The 21,960-nt window shown below is 37.6% G+C and overlaps 1 protein-coding gene across 1 annotated transcript; it reads right to left on the reverse strand.

Moving 5' to 3' along the window:
* Positions 1 to 283: 283 nt before the first annotated feature.
* On the reverse strand, positions 284 to 10,300 carry irf4l (interferon regulatory factor 4 like). Its single transcript, XM_066676152.1, has 9 exons — positions 10,175 to 10,300; positions 9,447 to 9,626; positions 9,149 to 9,335; positions 7,303 to 7,388; positions 6,211 to 6,328; positions 5,613 to 5,690; positions 3,270 to 3,602; positions 1,766 to 1,869; positions 284 to 558 (listed from the first exon to the last, which is right to left on the reverse strand). The coding sequence occupies exons 1-9, from the start codon at positions 10,208 to 10,210 to the stop codon at positions 304 to 306; spliced, it is 1,377 nt and encodes a 458-aa protein (XP_066532249.1). The 5' UTR covers positions 10,211 to 10,300; the 3' UTR covers positions 284 to 303.
* Positions 10,301 to 21,960: the final 11,660 nt, after the last annotated feature.

Consider the following 21,960-nt stretch of genomic DNA (forward strand, 5'->3'; position numbering starts at 1 on the left):
GCCTTGTATCTTTCTTTTAGTTTTTTTTTCTGATCTACACCTTTCAGTAATTTTAAAGCATACGATTAAGCAAGCCACAAAAGTTGCGTTTAATTCATTCCCGACTTATGTGAGATGCAGTGACAAATCGTCCTCTTTTGATATGTAAAGAAAAAAAGATATACTAATACTTTTGAGGTTCTGGGGAAAATGCTTTGTAAAAATACAAAATAGAAATGATAATGTAAACTTAAAGCTAATGACATTTGTACATTTTAAAATATCTGTAATATCATTCTTCTACTAAAATAAGAAAATCTGATTCTATGAGATGAGTCTGGCTCTGTATTCGTTTGGGTCGGTCTCCCTCTTGAATGTTTCCTGCTCTGAAGAATTGGGTGAGAGTTGCCAGTCCTGTAGAGTGCTGCAGTGGGTATGATGCGGACTGTTGGAGGGGTAGTTGTGCTGCTGAGGGGGCAGCTGGTCCCAGAGCAGGGGTGGGAGTTCATGAGCCCTTGTGTAATTTGTGCTGCTTTGCTGGCAGAGGAGGAGCAGCTGGTGAGCGAAAAATGGCTCCACCTGTATGAGAAGTGAAGAAGTAGTATTAGGAAAATGTCACTAGCCCTGTGTGTGGGTGTTTTTTTTTTCCTTTCCCTGGGTAATTTAGTCATGGCCTAAGATGTCCAAATGCTTGTAGAAACTCAATAAATATTGATTCCAGCTACTTTAGCAGTCACACAAGTTTAGGTTCACTGTGCTCTATGCCAAAAATCTTTGCTTGAGAGTCAAATGGCATCACATCTTTAGAGAATATTCATTTTAGTGCATTATTAACAATTAAATTGCTTATTATAAAAGGACCAGATGAAATACTTCAAAAATGACTTGAAATGTCAACATACATTTTGGTTGGTGATTCCCCCCACTTTCTCTCTTCCCCCATTTAACAGAATTACTTGGTTCTAAATATGTTCAGCTACTGCATTTAAATAAAGCCCTCTTTGGGTGCATTAGTTTTAACTGTGGTCGTGGGTGGAGTGTAAATACTAGAGTATCTCTGTACTCTTAATCCCGTCCGAATAGACCATTACAGAGATTTTTCCATAGTGCCAGCTCCTATTTCAGGAACGATTCCTAAGCCTTTTACTTGTACTATAAAACGAGCAGTAGAAATAACCCCAAGTTGTATTCATGTGAATAGACATGTGGGTGAATATTCTGTCATATTCCCGGGAATTGCAGATTTTCGTGAGAATGGAGGATCTTTTTAGTGGTCTACAGTTCAAACATGAGGATAAGCTCAGCTGCTGAACAATGCACCACACTCAATTCCTCAAAATGAACTAAAGTATCAGTTAGTGGCGAGATGTTTCTGGCAGCTGTAGGTAGGTTTTGGGCACAATAGCAGCCTACCGACGTGTTCTGAACGTGGGTCGTACTGTTTGTTACCATTAAACAGTTTATAAAATTAATTATATCAACTGTGTGAAAGATTAGTAATGTTTTTGCCATCTTTGTGACCATTATCTATTTTGAAAGACTGAAAGGACTATTGCAGGCTGGATATTGTTGGTTGGTGTGCTGTTCTCAGTGATGTGTAAAAGTAGCCAGTCCCATTTGTTTAGTTTCTTTCGCCAAAGTTTCTTATCCATTACTGACGTTTGTTGGTAAAATGGCATTACACCAGCTCCCCACATAAAATTAATCCCATCAGAGTAGGGCTTAAGTCAAGTAACACTAGACTAATTTGTGTCATGTGTGTCCATGCTGATTTATGCCGCCATACTTGCACTGTTATTGGTTTCCTCTGGATGTTATGGCTCTCCTCAAAAAATAACAGCACTTGGGTTCGGGGCAGAGGACGAGCCTGAATATAACAGGCCTGTAGCTCTGAAAGAAAGAAAATGTTCATGAATATGAGAAGACACTTCCTCTTTTTTTCTTCCTCTCATCTGCGTACTGTAGGAATCTGGTGATTGCCACCTGAACATGAGAGAAGGGGATGCAGTCGTTCACTGGAAAGTCCGATTTTAATTTTGCATAATACCTAGTTAGCAGACAAAGGATCGGTTGTTGTATGAGTAGTACTTTTTCCACTAAATTAAGTAAAATGTGCTTCTATTTTTATTTATATTCGTGGACAGTGTGATACACTTACATATAACGAAACTATATAGGCCATCTGTGTATGCGGTTTTATGTACTGTATAACTGTCAGGATGAAATGTATGCAAAAAACTGTTGAGCGCTGAAATTAATTTAAATCCTTGCTTCTCATCATTTTTTTTTTCTTTTGCAAGTTTCTTTTGTGTGATTTTTCATACTAGAAGCTTGTATGATATTATTGTTACTGTGCTTTTTACACTAATATGTACATTAGCTCTGTTCTGAGTGGTTGCATCTCATTGTGCTTTGTTCAAAATGCAGTTTAGCAGATACAGTCTGTTAATGCCTAATAAATGTGGGGAATTTCCCGATTATACACTAAAAGATCACTGGATTAGGAGCACCTTCCTTGTCTTCACGCATTGTCCATTTTGTCAGCTCCATTGACCATACAGGAGCACTTCTTACACTTATTACAGACTATGGGCCAGCTGTTCCTCTGCATACGTTATTATCCCCATTTTCACCCTGCTCTTCTATGATCAGAACCCGCAGAGGACCACCACAGAACCGGTATGGCGTGGGTGGTGGATCAGTCTCAGTGCTGCAGTTACAGACAATGGTGTTGATGTGTTACTGTGTATTGTGCTGGTACAAATGGATCAGACACAGCAGTGCTGCTGGAGTTTTAATAGTCCTTAGTATCACTGCTGGACTGACAATAGTCCACCAACTTTACATTTACAAAAATGACCAACGAGGTAGGTGTGTTTAAAAGAGTGGACAGCAGTTGAAAAACTGCTGTGTCACCTCCACTCGAAGCAGTGCATCACACACTAACACACCGCCACCATCCAAATCATACCTGCTCCGTGGGGGTCCTGACCATTGAAGAGCAGGGTGAAATGGGAATAATAAAGTTTGCAGAGAAAGCTAGGTGTTCCTAATCCAGTGATCATTCAGTGTACGAGAACTGCTCGAATATGTTTATGCTTGAAATTAGAAACAAGAAGATGAATTAGAAAGAATAATTTATATTCAATTCTAGTGTGAGGAATGAAAGGTACAATCTGACCCTATTATGAAATATACATAATTACATCTGACTCTAAATAAACCAAGAAAAAAATCTGTTTCCATGATATAAGGCTTTTGAAGAATATTTTTTTTCTGACTATTCTCACCTGCCATGAACAGCTGAATGTCCAGAAGCTTGCTTGTGTAGTCTCTCTCCAGTTTGTTGGGCTTGTCAGTGTAAGGTGCATGTGCGCCCTCCCAGTAGACCCTTGCACTGCAAAGGCGACGGGCACACAGACCTTCTGGAGCCAACCATATCAGAACACCATGCTCCAGCTCACTCCCCTCACACTGTGGAAGTGGCACCAGCTCTGGGCCTGTTGGGCCTCCATAACTGTGGTTCTCATCAGAGGGAGCCAATCTGCAGCCCTCTGCACTGTACACGGTCACATCCCTGACCAGGGATTCTCCACTGAATACGCTCACTTTCAGCCTGGGGTCTAAAAAAAAATACACAATTTTACTTTAATAAAATGCAGCAGTAATTGAGTTGACACAGTTGACTCATGCACACATTTGAGTCCAGCAGTCTACATGTATACATTTTTCAGGTTGGGATTAAATTACTCCCAAATGTGTGTATAACCAGGGTTCAATCCATATCCAATTAACCCTTTAGCCATGAAATGTACAATATCCAGCTGAATTCAGGATTGGTTCCTCAGTTTTGCTTTCATTTATAACGGCCTAATCTAAGATGATTCGAAATTTGGTGCTTCAATCGTTTATGAAAGACTAAGGGGAAAAAGTGTTTAAGTTTTTATTAATATGACACCACATTGTCACTAATATTAATGTTAAATTCATTCATTCATTCTCTGTAAGTGCTTATCCAGTTCAGGGTCACGGTGGGTCCAGAGTCTACCTGGAATCATTGGGTGCAAGGCAGGAATACACCCTGGAGGGGGCACCAGTCTTTCACAGGGCAACACACACCTATGGACACTTTTGAGTCGCCAGTCCACCTACCAATGTGTGTTTTTGGACTGTGGGAGGAAACCGGAGCACCCGGAGGAAACCCACGCGGACACAGGGAGAACACACCAAACTCCTCACAGACAGTCATCCGGAGCGGGACTCGAACCCACAACATCTGCACCACAGTGGTTTAATATCTCCATTAACTAAAAGTCTATTTCTTATTGAAATCTTCCATTCTACAGTAAGGGGGATGGAAGTGGGGGTGGTTTCCCACCCTCCTCCAAAAGTTACACAATGCAGTTTCAGGCTAACCCTATCTTGGCTTAGCAATGACAGAGGGTCCATTCGCCCTATCACAGGTCAGTGAAGCATCGCAACAATTTTAAAGCTGTAATTTTAAGGTAAAAATACTACATAGTGTTCCTTGAATCAAATAATTTACGATGACTATGTCTAGGGCTAAACAGAGCATTCATATACAAAAGTAAAAGATATTATTTGGCTGTTCTTGCAACTTGCTAACAAAAATGTTTCTTAATCCCACATTATAAAGTTGATCTTGTAATAACTTTTGAAAAGTTATTTTAATGCAATAAATAATACATTCACAAGACTGAAGTGTTCTAAAATTAAGCGATTTTTAAAACTTATACTTGTATGTAGAATATGCCAAAAACTTGCATTTGAAGATGCACAATAAATAAATAAGGGAGGGGGGGGCTTTTTCCCAATAAAGCTTGACCTTTAACAGTCATGGATGGATTGATAGTCTGTGAATGGGAACTAAAATAAATGTAAACTAAAAACTAAAAATGTAGCAATGTCAGCATATAAGGAGGCAACCACATTTGTGGCTTTTTTCCAGCAGGCTCAGCTTGAAGGAGAAATCAGCCATTTTTACCATAACATTAGCCATATTCATAAATTTGTTTATTCATTATTTAAATATTATTATAAATGTGATTTTTATTTTTCTTTAAAATGCAACTCACATTAGATAAAGATGAAGCTTTGTGGTCACTGAATGATACATTTTATGTGTCGTGGAGCAGGTCACCCACAGTGGAGCATTATTATGTTTAAAATAGATTTATCCAGGTCACTATGTGTCAATATAAACCTGAAGAATCATTTGGAGAAAATGGCTGCTTAAGCAAGCACTGTTTTAAAGTGTTTTATTGACCTAACCTACTCAAAAGTTTCAATAGGTGTGAGTGTGTATCGCCCTGTTAAGGACCGGCGCCCCCTACAGGGTGTGATCCTGCCTTGCGTCCAGTGGTTCCAGGTGGGCTCCGGACCCACCACGACCCTGAACTGAAGCAGTTACAGACAATAAATGAATGAATGTATTGACCTAACCTATTAAAAACTGGAAATGTTTTTATTAGAAATACACTGCATTGAGAAAATAAAAAAGCTATGCAGAAGATTATGAATGTAAAATCTTATTCGCTCTGATTCAAAATCAAAAGTTGCACATAAACATTCAGATGGAAATGTGGCGTGTGTGTGTGTTGGTGTTTGTTTACCTGAGAAAGGTAAGTTAAACGGCAGTGGAGAAGAGTCCAAAGCATTGCAGCCGTAGAAGGGCCCACTGATTTGGTAACCTACACCAACATTACACATTAATAAAATGCTGACACTGCTGTCCGGATAAGACCTCTTCACTTTATTAGCCATTATTTGATAAGACTATGATGAAAAGTCCCAAACATCACTGTCTTTTTATACTTTTAATCTCTAACCACCTCTACTCAACTGATTCAACTGTTTTTTTTTCTTACTTTAGTTATTTTCTTGGTTGATTTTATATATATATATATAATTTTTTTTTTTTTTACAATTTTTTAAACCTACTTACTACTTTTCAACATTTTTACTATTTACTCATAACAATTATTTTTTTTATTAATAATTTCTAATTCATATTTTTCTTCTTATTACTCTTACTCTTATTTTAGATTCCTAAATTATCTGTAATATTTATTTGTTAGGTGTGCTATTTTAATATGTTTTCATTTGGTTATATTTTCTTTACCCTACTTTATAATGCCCTACTATCACAGATTTACCCATTGATCATTTTTAATAAAGATCTATCCGGCAAGTGAGGTTAAAAGTCAGTACCGTTTTCCCAGTGTGGAGTATAGGAGTTCTGGTTGTAAGGACAGCTGTCTGTAACATGGGTCTGCTCTGGCAGGAAGTCTCTCCAGCCTCTTTCCGCAGGAGACAGGAAGTTACACACCTGTGACAAAAGCACACTGCCTCAGACCGGCATATATTTGTATAAAATGTAATAATATGACTATCCTTCAAAGAAGTAACAGAATTTATTTTTTGGAGTTCTGAGGTTTTAATTTGAAAAATGGACTTCTATTTTGCTTCAGAAATGTCTATTAAAACCAAATTAATTTCAGAATTTTGAAGCATATACAATGGCGTTACACTAGAATTTGGAATATTTCTGTAAGGACTCAAACAATGCTGGCTGATTAGTTCTGGATCACAAATATCACTCCAACTCATCCCAAATGTATTGAATGGAGATAAGGAATAGATTAACCCTATCAGAGCATAAACCTAAAGGCCAGGGCTTAAATCAAGTCCTGGACTACATAGCATTTTGAATTGTGAATTTCCATTGGAAATTGATATAGTCCAGGACCAGGCTTAATCGCTGTCTGGGAAATTACCCCTAAGACTCTACCTATTACTATAATATCATCACAAAATAAGTCATTAAATACATTTTAATTACGAACACTAATTTATTTATAAAAAAAAAAGTTCTCAAGCAACTCACACACTCTTATTATGATTAAAAAATTAAATTACAAAACTAAATTAAATTACTTCTTAAGTGTATCGTATACCTTGCTAGTATGATTTAAATATATTCTTATCCATTCCATGTGGATTTATATGTGCTATATATTCTAAACTTTGAATCCACACCTCATACTCATACAACAGGTGAACTCATCACCCACTGTAGACTCTCAGCTGTGCACAGCATAATCTACACAGAAATGTATTAAATGAAATAAGGTGCTGCGTAGCAGCTACGTAAGAGATTAAGGTGCCCATGCACAAAGACAGCTGTCAGCTAGATGGATAAGACATTCTTTCTACTATCTCCTACATCATCCTATATTTCTGTCTTATTTGGTTTTATCTCCAGTACTGTATATGGAAATGTGTTAAGTATAAAAAAAGTACCTGGCTTTGCAGAGGTGTGTAGGGTGGACACACTGGGAGGTTGTGAGGGCTTGTGAGTGTCGAGGTATTCTCATAAGGCTTTGATCCTGAGGACATGAGCAAAACCATGAAGTATTTTAGGTTGAAGATGAATTTCTAAACATCAAGTTTAAGTCCATATGGAATAAATATACATTTTTAAAAATATTTGCTAAAAATTCTATATTTGAAGAAGCAACCTTTTTCTCACATTATTCTTCTTCACCTTATGATACAGATTTAACTGACACCTAGTGGCCTGAAAGTGTCAGAAATTCTGTACAAAACCTATTTCAAACAGGGCCACTCCCATGGGGGGCTGGCACATCAGCTAGTTCATTCATTAGTGACTTTAAAGCAATTAGATTCTTCATCTAATGTGAGTTGCAATAGGAATAAAAGCATGTATAATAAATAATCTCCTTCATCAATATTCATTTATGTATATATATATATATATATTAATTACGTAACTGGTCAGGGTCATACTGGTCCGGAGTCAACTGGTAATCACTGGGGATCATTCCTCACAGACAGCAATTTGAGGCAAGGATTAAACCCAGAACTTCAAGAACACTGACCTCTGTAGCATCTAAACTACATCCAGTGCCACCACACCACACATGTGCAGTAGTATTGTTTTAAAGGGGCACTAGGGAACCATTAGGAATTGGGCTGCTCCTATTATAATTCATTTTTACAGCACTGTACTGAAATGAATGGGGGGTGAGTGTCATACCCTCTTCCAAATGTTATATAGTACAGTTTCTGCAGTGATGAGCCCAGAGTAGCCTTGTCAGAGTCTCTATTCTCCCTATTACAGGTTAGTGAAGCATCACAACAGCTTTAAAGCTGTATTTTTTAAGGTAAAATATTACACAGTGATCCATCCATCCATCCATTATCTGTAACCCTTATCCAGTTCAGGGTCGCGGTGGGTCCAGAGCCTACCTGGAATCATTAGGCGCAAGGCAGGAATACACCCTGGAGGGGGCGCCAGTCCTTCACAGGGCAACACACACACTCACATTCACTCACACACTCACACCTACGGACACTTTTGAGTTGCCAATCCTTACACAGTGATACTTTGGGTTATTGTTACCTTAAGAAACTTTACTTTCTTGAATCCCAGTAAACATTTAGCCGTTGATTCAACGTTGAAATAACGTAATGACTGCCGTCTAATCAACGTTCTCTTAAGGTTGAAAATGAAAGTTGAAAAGACGTCCAAACACAGACATTAAAAAGACGACTATTAGACGTATTTTGGACGTCCGTTGACGTTATTAATTGGTCCCGAAATAAATTACTTGTATAAAACGCATTTTGGACGTCCACTGACGTTATCGATTGGTCACCACTTAACTAACTTATAAAGATGGAATTTGGACGTCCATTGACGTTTAAAATATGTCCTTGACGGACAGACTACTTTTAGACCTATTTTGAACATCCAGGGACGTTCCTTGTTTACTGGGATGTTAACTTGCTTTAACTTTAGGGAAGCTCAAAATTTGTAAAACAAAATACAAAAAAAAGAAAAGATGAGACAAGAATTAGGAACTTCATCAAACAACTAAAAATGTTTTAAAATATTAATTTGAGGAATCCTCAGAGAATTGGGCTTTTTTTTTTTTTTTTGTGAGTGTGTGTGTATGTGTGTGTTTGAAAATGAAGCTGGTGAATCCGAAGCCAGCTTGAGAAGTTCACAACAAAATATACAACCAAAGCATAAATAATGTATAAAAGTATATATAAAGAATATGAAAATGTTTAAATATGTAAAGCTCTCGTGATAGAGCCGCAGTGATATGAAGGGACCCACCTCTCTTAGTGCCCTCCGGAATGACCCGGTAAACTTTATACGGGTCTGAAGTGTCCAGCTGACTCCTGTCCACGAGCTCCTCGAAGTCGTTGCTCTTGTTGAGCGCGCAGCGGAGGCGCGTCTTCCACGTGGGTGGATCAGGTTTATCAATGCCCTCGCGATACTTCCCCTTGAATAGAGCCCAGGCCTGCGCGCGAGAGAGGACACTCCTGTAATTTTCTCCACATTTCCACCTATTTCTCCTCATTCATTTCTAGTCGCTTTCTTTTCCAGTTAACTCCTCAAGGTTTAAACTGACCTTAAAGAGCGCCGCGTCCTCGTCTCGGTTGTAGTCCTGCTTCCCCGCGTGTTTCCACGGAATGCGAAACACGGTTTTGTCGCTGTTCTCCCACACAAGCCCTGGATACTTCCCGCTGTTCACCTGCTCTATCAGCCACTGCCGCAGCTTCCCGTTCCCGCACAGACCAGACATCACTGACTGATTCACAAAGAGCGACAATGAATATTCATCAGTAAAAATCAAATAACAACATGTTGCAAAATGTATTTGTTCAGCTCCTCATGAAGTAAATAAAAGTTGTGCTGGTATTTATTTATTTATTTATTAATAATTACATTGCTGTAGTTGTTTAATAAACAGGGATATATTACAAGTAAAAAAAGGTCTAGTTATAATAAAATATTTATAGGCTAAATGGCTTCTAGTAGTAACGTGTTAATGTTATTATAGGCTTTACGCTTTTAAAAATTTTTGCTAAAATATTCTTGTAACTGTGCTACAGAAGAACCATTTTTGGTTCCACACAGAACCTTCATCACATTTCTTTAGATGAACCCTCATTTTACACACTGACAAATCAATAGCATCTTCAAAAAACACTTTGTGGCAAAAAAAAATTTTCTCAAGAACGTGTATAATAATAATAATAATAATAATAATAATAATAATATCAATTAATAATGTCAATAAATATTAATATTAAAACATATGTATAATCATTATTTAAAGAAGATTTATGTCCTCACCTCACTCCGGCAGATATTTTGACATTTGAAACTCATCTCGTTCTAATTTCACCCACAACTTTCCTGATTATTTGCGTGTGAGGTGCAGCGTCATAGGCGCGCGCAGGCTACGGCCAGATGTGTGTACCAGGGGTTCCACGAAAGTTCATCTCACACGCACACACGCACACACACACAGAGAGACGCGCATACACCTGCATGTATTTTGCAGTTTAGATAAAAATGTGCATTTGTCCTGTGTCAAACTTCCATTCAACAACTCACAAGGACGAAAAAGAGTCAATTGCTTTCTTAATAACTTTAAATTATATAATGTGTATAATAAATAAATACATATTGACCCGGTCACTTTAATCATGTGGTATGTTTTGTAAAATTCTTCACTAAGAAAATAAGCACTCCACTTTCTGGCTTCTTGAAGGGTCATCCCAGTAAACAAGGAACGTCCCTGGACGTTCAAAATAGGTCTAAAAGTAGTCTGTCCGTCAAGAACATATTTTAAACGTCAATGGACGTCCAAATTCCATCTTAATAAGTTAGTTAAGTGGTGACCAATCGATAACGTCAGTGGACGTCCAAAACGCGTTTTATACAAGTAATTTATTTCGGGACCAATTAATAACGTCAATGGACGTCCGAAATACGTCTAATAGTCGTCTTTTTAATGTCTGTGTTTGGACGTCTTTTCAACTTTCATTTTCAACCTTAAGAGAACGTTGATTAGACGGCAGTCATTACGTTATTTCAACGTTGAATCAACGGCTAAATGTTTACTGTGTTACACAATTATTCAGTTTAAAGGTGTAGTCTGTATTCCTGCCTTATACGTTCAGGGGTTCTCTAGGCTACACATGCATGGACTATCCTGATATGTATAATATTAATTACAGTGTGCTATTTAAAAAAAAAACTACCTAGAATACAATTCCTCTTTTTTTCTCTGTAATTACCCACGGCTCTGCGGAGAGACAGGCTGACACTGCATTTTTCCTTTTTACGGTTCAGTCACATTTGCTGGTTCATACTGAACATTCGTTTAGAAATGACTAGACCAGAGCCCCGAACAAGCTTAGTCCTCTGGGACCTGAATGTTACTCAGCTCTTAGCGTTCACATAAACACACCAGCTTGTTTACATGTGTTGTGGGGACTTTACATAGACTTCAAATCATTCCGTGGAGACCTACCCTACGCTTAACCGTAAATGCTGCTAACCTGACCCCTGCCCTTGATTTTAAAACATGTCTCTGTCTTGAAACTGAATGATTGTATGTTAAACTTGAATGTGAAGTGTCATAGTGGTGTCACTGCCACATAACTGTAGGGTCCCGGGGTTGTGGGTTTAAACCCTTCTTTGGGTGACTCTCTGTGAGGAGTTTGGTGGGTTTTCTTTCACCATCCAAAAAGACATGTTGGAAAGTCCACTGGTTATGCAAAATTGTGCACAGTTGTGAGTGACTGTGTGAGTGTGAGACTCTGTGATGGACAGTCACGCTCTTTAAGGTGCTTTCCTGCCTTGCGCACCACTACAAACCTGAACAGGATGAAGCGGTTACAGATAATGAATGAATATGAGTGTGTAAATAGGATTTAGTCCCCAAAGTGTGATATATACCTGGTACACACACACACACACACATTCATTAACTGACTCAGCCAGTTTTCTGAGTGCAGAGTTTGTGATTTATTATATCATAAATTATATTAAATTATGTTATATTATGTTAGATTATAATACAAAACAGAACCATGGCTTTATTCATTGATTTTCAACTGGAAATTGAAAATACTGCAGAAACTTTCTTCTAATGTAAGAATGCAACTCTGAGAAACAGTGATTTAAAAGAGAATGACTAGTTAATTTGTTGTCTTTTTGCAAATGTAGGCTCAGTTTATAATCATTTTATTCACTGATCTGGCCCACAGCTTAACTGCTGTCTCCTTGGCCCCCCTCCCTCTACTGCCATAGAGTCATTTTCCCAGAAATCTGTACATCTTGCGGTTGATGGTCAGGTATTCAAATGAGCTTCACCCTCCCCCCCCCAAGCCACCTGTTCATATCTTAATGTTGTACATCTAAAACATGCTGAGTCAATACAATACTAAAGACTAATGAAGACGTGCCCCCCTCCCAACAGGCAAAGCAAAATATGGCAAAATATTGTGAATATTGAGTCATATAATTAACGGAGCTGAAATTTTAATGATGTATACAGTTGCAGTCACAATAGTTCGATCCCTATTACAAATTAGATTTATTTACAATCATTCAGCTATTTACAATATACCAATCAAACATGAACAAATTAAATAGCTCAACACAATGAATATAACAAGTGGTTTCTCCTTATTCAACACACAATGCCACTTTTAATGACTACTGCATTCTCAGATTTATTTGACCCTTTAACAGAATCCCACATAACAGCACACATTTACAAATCCAGCTTTGTCACTAGCACTCCTGATGCAATTAATCAAGGGCTTCATAAGTTGCATTAGGTGTGCTTGATATGAAGCCCATCAAATATCTGGACTGTTGTAGGTTTGTTGACTCTAATGTTTTATTGTTTTTCAGAAATATGGCTGAAGAATCATGAGAGTTGTTCAAAAATAAATAGAAGGAATAGTATACAAAAAAACAATAAGGCACTGAATCTTTCTAGAGATATGTTTGGAAGCATAGTTCACAAGTTCAAAGTTGGAGCAACACAGGCTAACTGGCTTTTACAGAAAGAGGATGCTATCATTGACTGCTACCAGATTCCTGAGGAGGCGAGTGGTCAAATTTCTGGAGTGACAGCAAAAGACATGTGGGAAGATTTGTTGGCAGTAAGCATTGAGGTCTCCATACCTGAAATCTATGATATATACCACTAATGATGCAAAAACAAGACAAATCTGCTCCAGCATGTTCAAAAACTTATAAATAAGCAGCAGCGATTCTGTTCTGTGGAGTGGTGAAACAAACATTTTTAGGACTGTAGATCAGCCATCAGGCTGGAAGACGGGAAAGAAGAATATCCTAAAGCGAACTTTGTGCCTGCAGTGAAGCATGGCGGTGGTTCAGTGAAGCTCTTGGACTGCTTTGCCTTCTCTGATACTGGACACCAAAATGGATATAGTTAAGTATCTGGAAATCCTAGCAGAATACATCGTGACTTTATCAGGATGCAAAAGCTTAAGAAGGTTTATTGGACCTTCTAAGAAGTCAATGATCACAAGCTTACCAAAAAGTTAATCAAGGCTGGGTTTCACAAGAAGTCTTGGAAGCTTCTGGCATGCCCATCACAGTCACTTGACTTGTAACCCTTAAAATTTTGTTAATCAATCAATCCTTAATTCATTCATTATCTGTAACCACTTATCCAGTTTAGGCTCGCGGTGGGTCCAGAGCCTACCTGGAATCATTGGGCGCAAGGCGGGAATACACCCTGGAGGGGGCACCAGTCCTTCACAGGGCAACACACACACTCACGGACACTTTTGAGTCACCAATCCACCAACCAACGTGTGTTTTTGGACTGTGGGAGGAAACCGGAGCACCCGGAGGAAACCCACACGGACACGGGGAGAACACACCAACTCCTCACAGACAGTCACTCGGAGCGGGATTCGAACCCACAACCTCCAGGCCCCTGGAGCTGTGTGACTGCGACACTACCTGCTGCGCCACCGTGCCACCCCCTATCAATCAATCAATCAATCAATCAATCAAATTTTGTTTATATAGCACCTTTCACAAAAGAAAGTCGTCACAAAGCAGCTTTACAAAGATTCAGGTCCAAGCCTCCTATGAGCAAGCCTAGGGCAATAGTGGCAAGGAAAAACTCCCTCAGCACACGAGGAAGAAGCCTTGGAAGAAACCAAGACTCATACGGGGGAATCCATCCTCCTCGGGTTGATACTGGAGCGCACAACAGATAACAAAACAGAAGTAAAAGTGAACTGATGATGGTAACATGAAAGTAAAATATTAGCGATATATGAGTATGAGGAAGGAGGTAGTGGTCAGTGTTTCTGTGGGAGGGTAAAAGCAGGTGCGGACTTTATTTGGGATGAAACAGCATCCTTTAAAGGATGTCTTCAAGCATGAGAGAGACAGGAGAAAGAAAGCCAGACAATGGGGAAAAATAAAGGGGTTAATTGGTTCATGATAAAGTTTCCCTGTTGCAAATAAACAAGTGGGATTTGAAAAAGGTGGTTGCAGTTCACAAACCCAAGAATATTATAAACTGGAGGCTGCTGTAAATGAAAAATATGCGAAGATTCCTCATGAACACGCTCAGAAGCAGGTTTCTAACTGGACATTAGGTAGGCAGCAGGTCATGGGGCTCTACTAATTGGGGCTCTATTAAGTACTATAGAAATAAAGGGGTCGAATCATTCTGAGACTGCAGTAGTCATTAAAAGTGGCATTTTGTGTTGAATTCAGAGAAAACACTTGTTACATTAGTCATGCTGAGCTATTTAAATTGTTCTTATTTGATTGGTTTATTGCAAACAGTTGACATTTTGTAAATTCTTCTAATAAACCAAATGTTCCCTTCTGACTAACTTGATTATATATTGTAAATATAATCTAATTAAAAATGTGATGTCTGCATCACACTCCAAAATTGAGACATCTATATGGTTACCACTGTTTCACATTACCTTTCATTTTCATTAAAATTTTTAATCAATAAAATGTGTTGCTGTCTTCCAAGTGGACTCCAGCTGCTCAACAGTCCATGGTCTTTACTGTATGATTCTCCATTTTATGATGCGCCTTAAGAGTCAGATCTAGTCTGAAAACAAGCCGATGCATTTTGTGTCTACATAGCTTCACTCTTGTAGCACATGCAGAATGAGGCCTGGTATTGTCTTGTTGAAATCATAGACTCTCTCTTTCTAAAATGCCTATAAATGCCTCCACATAAATGGTACTGGCACATATATGCAAGTCATCCATGCCATGGGCAATGATGCACCCCCATACCTTAACAGATGTTGGCTTTTGCCCTTACTTATCTGGATGGCATTTATGTGTTTTGCACAGAGAATTTGACATCTGTTTTTCAAAAAAACAAGTTGAACTTGAGCTATCTGACCAAAGCACATGGTCCACTTTCTTATTGACCTTCTGAGATGAGCTCTGACTCCATGCTTTGGTGTTTTCTGAGGAAGTGCTATGCACACAAGAGTAATTTCCGTCGTACAAGGTGGGTTTTTCTTTGAGAAAAATGCATTTTTCTGACCCATTCACAACTGCACCAATACTCATGCAAGGTGTTTTTCCCAGCTTGAACTGAATCTGACACTGATTCTTTGTGTAACTGTTCCTAAGCCCCAGAAGTAAACTGTACAAGTGCGCCAGACCTTGGCCCCATGCAGCAAGGTGGGCGCCTGCACTCATGCTCAGCAAGGGGGATTTGCCAGCTGATGCAATGGTCCCCTTCCCTTTCTGTGTTAGGACAGCTGGCCTGAAGAGTTATTTTTAGAGTTACTCTTAAAAATAAAGGTGCTACAAGGTGCTTTCTTTGAGCAATGCCATAGAAGAACCATATTTTTAAGAGGTACGTGAGTGTGAAGACCCTTTTAAAGGTTTTTTAAAAAACCTTCAGTTGTTGTTAAGGTTTTTTTTACCAGTTTAAATGTTATTAGCAGAAAGGTCCAGATGGGTGATTTGGGAGGAGGATAACACCATCCTCTTGTCTGGGTAAAAGTAGAGGACTTTTGAAGCTGCTATCTTAGGTGATCCTTTGATGCCTATCCCAGTCTGACGAGCAAGAGGAACACCAACCTTGTGTCTACACTCACTGTTCATTTTATCAGCAGTACACAATAAAATCACAGTGTGTAGTCCAGCTTTTTCTCTGCATACATTCTTATCTCCATTTCACCCCTTTCTTCAATGGTCAGGACCCCACAGGACCACCACAGAGAAGCTATGACTTGGGCGGTGGATCATTCTCACCACTGACATAGTGGTGGTGTTTTAGTGTGTGTTGTGCTGGGATGAGTGGGCCAGACCAATCAGTGTCAGAGTTGGACTGATAATAGTCCACCAACCAAAAAATATCCAGCCACTGTCCACTGATGAAGGATTAAAAGATGACCAACACAAACTGTGCAGCAATAGATGAGCTAATGTCTCTCTATGAGGTAGGTGTGTCTAACAGAGTGGACTTTGAATGGAAACAAACTCAAGTCACACTGCTGTGCCTCATTCACCACCCACCATTACCCAAATCATACCTACATAATGGTGGTCCTGTGGAGGTCCTGACCATTGAAAAAAGAGTAAAATTGGCATAAAATAAAGTATTGCAGATAAACAGGTGGACTACCAGCGGTAATTCCAGAAAAAAAAATTGCTCCTGTATGATCAGTGGAGCTGATAAAATTAACAATGAGTGTAGAAACAAGGTAGATGTTTGTAATTCAGCGATCATTCAGCAAAATGTATGGAAGTTATATAACAGATAATTTCACAAACAAAGCTGTTACCAGCATGCTTATGAGTTGTCTGGCAGGGGCGAGATTATACACAATTTTATAGCATTTTATAAAATTTAATAAAATGTTGTTGTGCCCCACTAAATCATGGCTGTATAATGTCAGTTTTATCAAGGATTGCTGAGCAGAAGTACAGGACATGTCATGCAAATCCACTACAGGAACTACATTTCCCATCGTGCCCCAGTGTCTTTCCAATAGCTAGAGAAGCTAATGCTTGCAGTAAAAGCCAGTTTTACTTTGTCATTTTCTTTTTTTCCATAAAGTAATAGAGTCAGCTACAAAAAAAGATGAGGTAATGATAGCTAATAATAATATATTTTGTTTAGCCACTTATAACAGTATAACATCCCAAAAACATATTTTACACCACTAAAGTCTTCTGACAATCCCAGAGAAAATAATGGAAAGAGCATACACCACTCAGCACAACGTCTCATGAAGCTAATTACACAATTCCCTCATGTTTTCAGTGAACCCCATGTTGGAGCAAGAAATGAAATGTGGATGTAGTTTTGGGCAATGCTGCAAAAATGAGATTTATACTGTTTCAAGATTTAAACTTAATACATAATACAAAATGAATTAAATTAATAGAAAGTTTTTAGTGTTAATTTGTTTTCTATTTCTTATGCATGGCAAAGCAACACCCACATTACTGTTAAATCGTGAATGTTTAACAGGCTTGTTATCAGATGCATATTTGTGCCCCTACGACTGATTGGCCAACAGAAGAAGGTACTGCTGTGCCCCTCTAAATTTTGTGTGTGCCCCAGTACAGGTTATATAGAATGGTGCCATTTGTTTTACCAACAACTTTGAAAGGCAGCCATTTTTAAACAAATTAGAACATTATTTTACTCTAAAGCCTAGAAATAAGTGTATTTTTACTGTACTCTTTCTGTGTTTAAATTCTCTCTAACTCTGAATGTTTGTTTCATATTGTGGTGCAACAAAAGCAGGCTCGTACAGGCTAAACATAAATCCATCCAATCAAATAATAAATAAAGAATAACTGACAGACAAAATATGAAATTTTGAAATTCATTTAAAAGGAAAGTGTGGATGAGTATTTGTTCACTTCATTATATTAGAGTAAATAAAATCACTATATTTTTGATTGCATCATAATGACATTATTCATATTCTTCAAAGATTAAAATCTAGATGCAGCAGAGTGCACAGATATGTCTTTGATCTTTCATTTCAAGTGTCCTAGAATTTTAGGTTCTTTTTGAAACAAAATTTTTCTTGAACCAAATATTCAATTCTCTTCTCTTTTGAACTCTTTTGATATTTGCTTTTCACAGAAACTGAAACGTGCTCAAATATTGAGTTGCTGACACCACTACTTTTGGAGGTTGCTATGCACTACTTCCTTTCTTCACCTCCCTCCCTGTCTAACTGATCTTCCTCTCATTATGAAACTAGAAAAATCCAAATTCTCTAAAACTTCAAGCTGTAAATATTTGATCTCAACTTTCCAAAGTAAAAAAAAAACATATTAAAATCAAGAATGTTATTTTTTTTAAATCTAATAAATGCTCCTAACACTCTCCCACAGTCATTCTCAATTTATAACCATCCTCACACACATACACACACAGACAGTAATGTTCTCATCTTGCATAATTTGAGGTGAAAAGTCATTGTCTAGTGAGATTTTTCACACTTTCCATTCGTCTCTGAAAACAGGGAGAAGAAAGTCAACCTTTCATGTTGAAATTTCAGTTGTGAGATTTCTCTCTTGAAATAGATGAGGTTTCAAAACAACACTGTGGCTATGATTATGGCCATGCAAATTGCAAAACAAAATAAGTTAATAGTTACAGAAAGCAATTTAATAAAGTAGTAAATGGTATAAAATAGAAGATGGGTGACATTGGACTAAATGGCCAGCAATAATATCAAAGTGTATAAAAGTGTGTTGATATAGTACACAGACTAACTTACTAAATCTATTCAGTCTATGCAGATTGCCTCGATTTAGAAGTATTTTAAAGCCTGAAGAGCCTAACAGTGTCCACAAACCCAGCTATGCTGTTTTTCTACAGCTGGCTGGAAATAATCTTGCAATTAATGTGGAATGAAGATGCAACCAAAAGGCCTGCATACAATTCAAAGCAATAAAAAGCATATTTAGACATCACAACCCATCAACAATCCACCAAACACCATATTCAAAGGCCTACTGACAACAAAGGTCATTCTAGGTAGAACTGTCCCCTCTCAAATGCTCTAATCTTATCATATGCAGAAACCTTTTAATAAATATAGCTTTTCTTGCTCAGCAACAACACCCTTTACCCCCCTGTCCTAAAATCCAGCAACAGCTGCTGCCATATTTTTGTTCTCACATACCAGAAAACACACACAGCCTTTTTTCATTTGAACTGAAAGAAAAACCGGAAAACCAGTGTTGCTAAAAGTGTCCAACACCTTGTCCCAAAAGCAAGAAACAGTAAATGTCCTAATCAAATGTGGTGCATGAGAGGAAGCCAGAGGCCTTGTACCTTGGGCAGATGTTTGCAACATGATCTAAAGCTGTTTGTCTGGGCCTTATTTAAAAATGATTATTATTAAAGTAAATATTATAATTATTCTTTTAGAAATGTAAGATGATCAATTTAAACATATTAAAATAGTACTGTACATAACACAGACCTATATTGTAGGTACACTAATATATATATAGCATGATATACATAGAACTTGTAAAGCAGAGACCTAAAGTTACTTATTTAGAATGAATCTCTAAAATATAGTTTGTCCCTTCATACATCTCTCTATTCAATTAATGTTATTTATATATATCTTTATATATATATATATGTGTTTTCACAGCTATAAACTAAACAACACTTGAACACACTCTAGCATGGTATATTCTAATAAATATAAAAGAAATAAGAGGATAAATAAATCTACCTTTCAGAAATTATATAATTAACAAATAATTTTATTTAATTTATATAATATGTAATATATTAAAGAGGTGGATTGGCTGAATATATAAAGGAAGCCTGGATAAGTATAATCAGAATAACGATGCATGTCTGACTGCTGTATCAATAGTAGGAATATGATATCACCAAATCTCACACTTCTTTTATATGTTTATTTGTTTGTTTGTTCCTTGTGAAGGTTACATTCTTACAGCACTGTAGAAGAGGAGTCATAGCTGTGGAGTCACACCCATGAAAGTGCACTGTAAGGTTTAGGTAGCTCTGAATCAGCTTAATAAAATAAAATATAGACTGTCAAAACAGTCATTAGGTACATGTTATTTATTTTTAGGATTATTTTAGCACATTTAAAATATGAGAGAATCTGCTTAAATAAGGAGTAGAAATTCAAAGGTTAACAACTGGAGCACCAAAGCTTCCACTATCAGATACATTACTTAAATCCTCATATCTGGGGAAAGAATATATTTTTTAAAAGTGGTTTCCATCTATTTTTGCATTGTCAGAAGACAACTCGGTGCTGAAAGGATGTGTAGCTATCAAGATATTACTGATGAAAATGAAAAGACAAAAAAAGAAAAAATATAGTTCATTAAAAATACAGATCCCCTTGAAAACTGAAAGCCATATTAAGTCAAAGTGTTGATGCATTAAATACTAAAAAAGATAGATCTGATTAGGTTTAATTGTGAATTTCTGTTTAAATATATGTCTAAAAATGTGTCTGGTTTGTTCTGGTGTTGAATAAAATGTAAAACATATATATACTAATTTTGAATTAAATTTAAATAAATACGTGTCTCATTTTGTACTGCATTGTCCTTTTAACTTAATCCGAAAGACGTATGCTGCATAGATGGGAACTACAGAATTATTACAGCAAATATTGAACAGTAATTATGCCAGTAATTATAACAGTAATTACTGCACACATCTGATGTTTTGGGCCAAATATTATTTGAAGTAATTTTACGTTTACTGAAAAAGACAGATATTTTTGAAAATCCCCTAAATCCCCAGCCGCATCATATACATTAGACATGCCGCCTTCTTTCTCTCTTATTCTCTCATTCTCTGCTCAATCTCTCTCAGAAACACATGTTCCGCTGACTTAAACCTTCCACTGACCCTCTGAATGATAAATCTCAAGGGAGACTGAGCGAGCCAGAGAAATCATCAGGGACACCCCCGCAGATCACCCCACCTGTGGGTGCCCCTGCACACACAAACACACACACACACACACACACACACACACACACACACACACACACACACACACACACACACATGCATAAACGTAGTGAATGTCATTCTTTAGTAACTACTTGAGTAATCTGGCTGTATCTTTTCTGACTAATCTTTCTGTAGTTGTATCATGCACGTTGTACATTTTCAATGAGGTTTAAACATACACTACAGACAATTGGGATATTCCTACATTTTTACAATGATTCTACACATATTTGTATGATCATGAAATAAAACAAAAGACTGAAGTCACTGTGACTTGAAAATATAACTGACAGAGTGGGTAACAACTAGAAAGTAGATCAATATGCAACATGTCAAAGTATTTCCAGTTGCAGATGTGACTGCCGCATGACTGAGAGGTCCAGATGACACATCGAGGAGGCTGCACCTTGTTGAAACTAAGTGCAGTCCAGTGTGTTACCACATTAGGGCCTTAGCCAGTTGAAAGGAAGTGAAAGCCTTTTATCAGCTTCTATAGTGGCCCCTGCAAACTGAATATTCACTATTGACTGAACACACTTCAGAGACATCAACTGAAATGTACTGGTGCTGCCCTATTGTGTGAATTTTCTAGCGGTGGCTGGTAAATAGAGGGCGCCTGCCCGGCTGATGGGGGAGGGGATATATATATATATATATATATATATATATATATATATATATATATATATATATATTGAGAAAAGGGAGCTTCTTTTTTTATTTGTGTTGCTACAAGGCAAAGTTTATCTATCGCCCCAAGCAGTCATTTTATCGTGGAGTAAGGACACTTGACAATTATTGGACTTAATCAGGGCACAGTATTCCAGCAGCTTTCCAGCTTCAATAAGATCTCTCACTCCTCCAAAATCTGAAGTAGAGAATTTTGGTGAAGCAACTATAGGTCAAAGAGCTTTGTCCATATAAACATACACTGATGCCAGTTTTCTTTATGTGCACATAAACCATGATCCAGCAGTATATGACAATCTAGAAACATGTTACTTACTTACTATTGACTTGTTAGTGCTATGGCTAATATACCTCTAAGCATGGACAGAATTCATTTTTGTGTGATTTATGCCAT

Source organism: Hoplias malabaricus, chromosome 7, assembly GCF_029633855.1.
Source record: "Hoplias malabaricus isolate fHopMal1 chromosome 7, fHopMal1.hap1, whole genome shotgun sequence".
Taxonomy (NCBI): Eukaryota; Metazoa; Chordata; class Actinopteri; order Characiformes; family Erythrinidae; genus Hoplias; species Hoplias malabaricus.

Bases quoted from the DNA above. Each gene is read 5' to 3' on its own strand.
- irf4l (XM_066676152.1), bottom strand. From the start codon at position 10,210: ATGAGTTTCAAATGTCAAAATATCTGCCGGAGTGAG. The intron at 9,627-10,174 runs GTGAGGACATAA...TTTGTGAATCAG, and splicing joins AAAATATCTGCCGGAGTGAG to TCAGTGATGTCTGGTCTGTG. The intron at 9,336-9,446 runs GTCAGTTTAAAC...TCTCGCGCGCAG, and splicing joins AGGACGCGGCGCTCTTTAAG to GCCTGGGCTCTATTCAAGGG.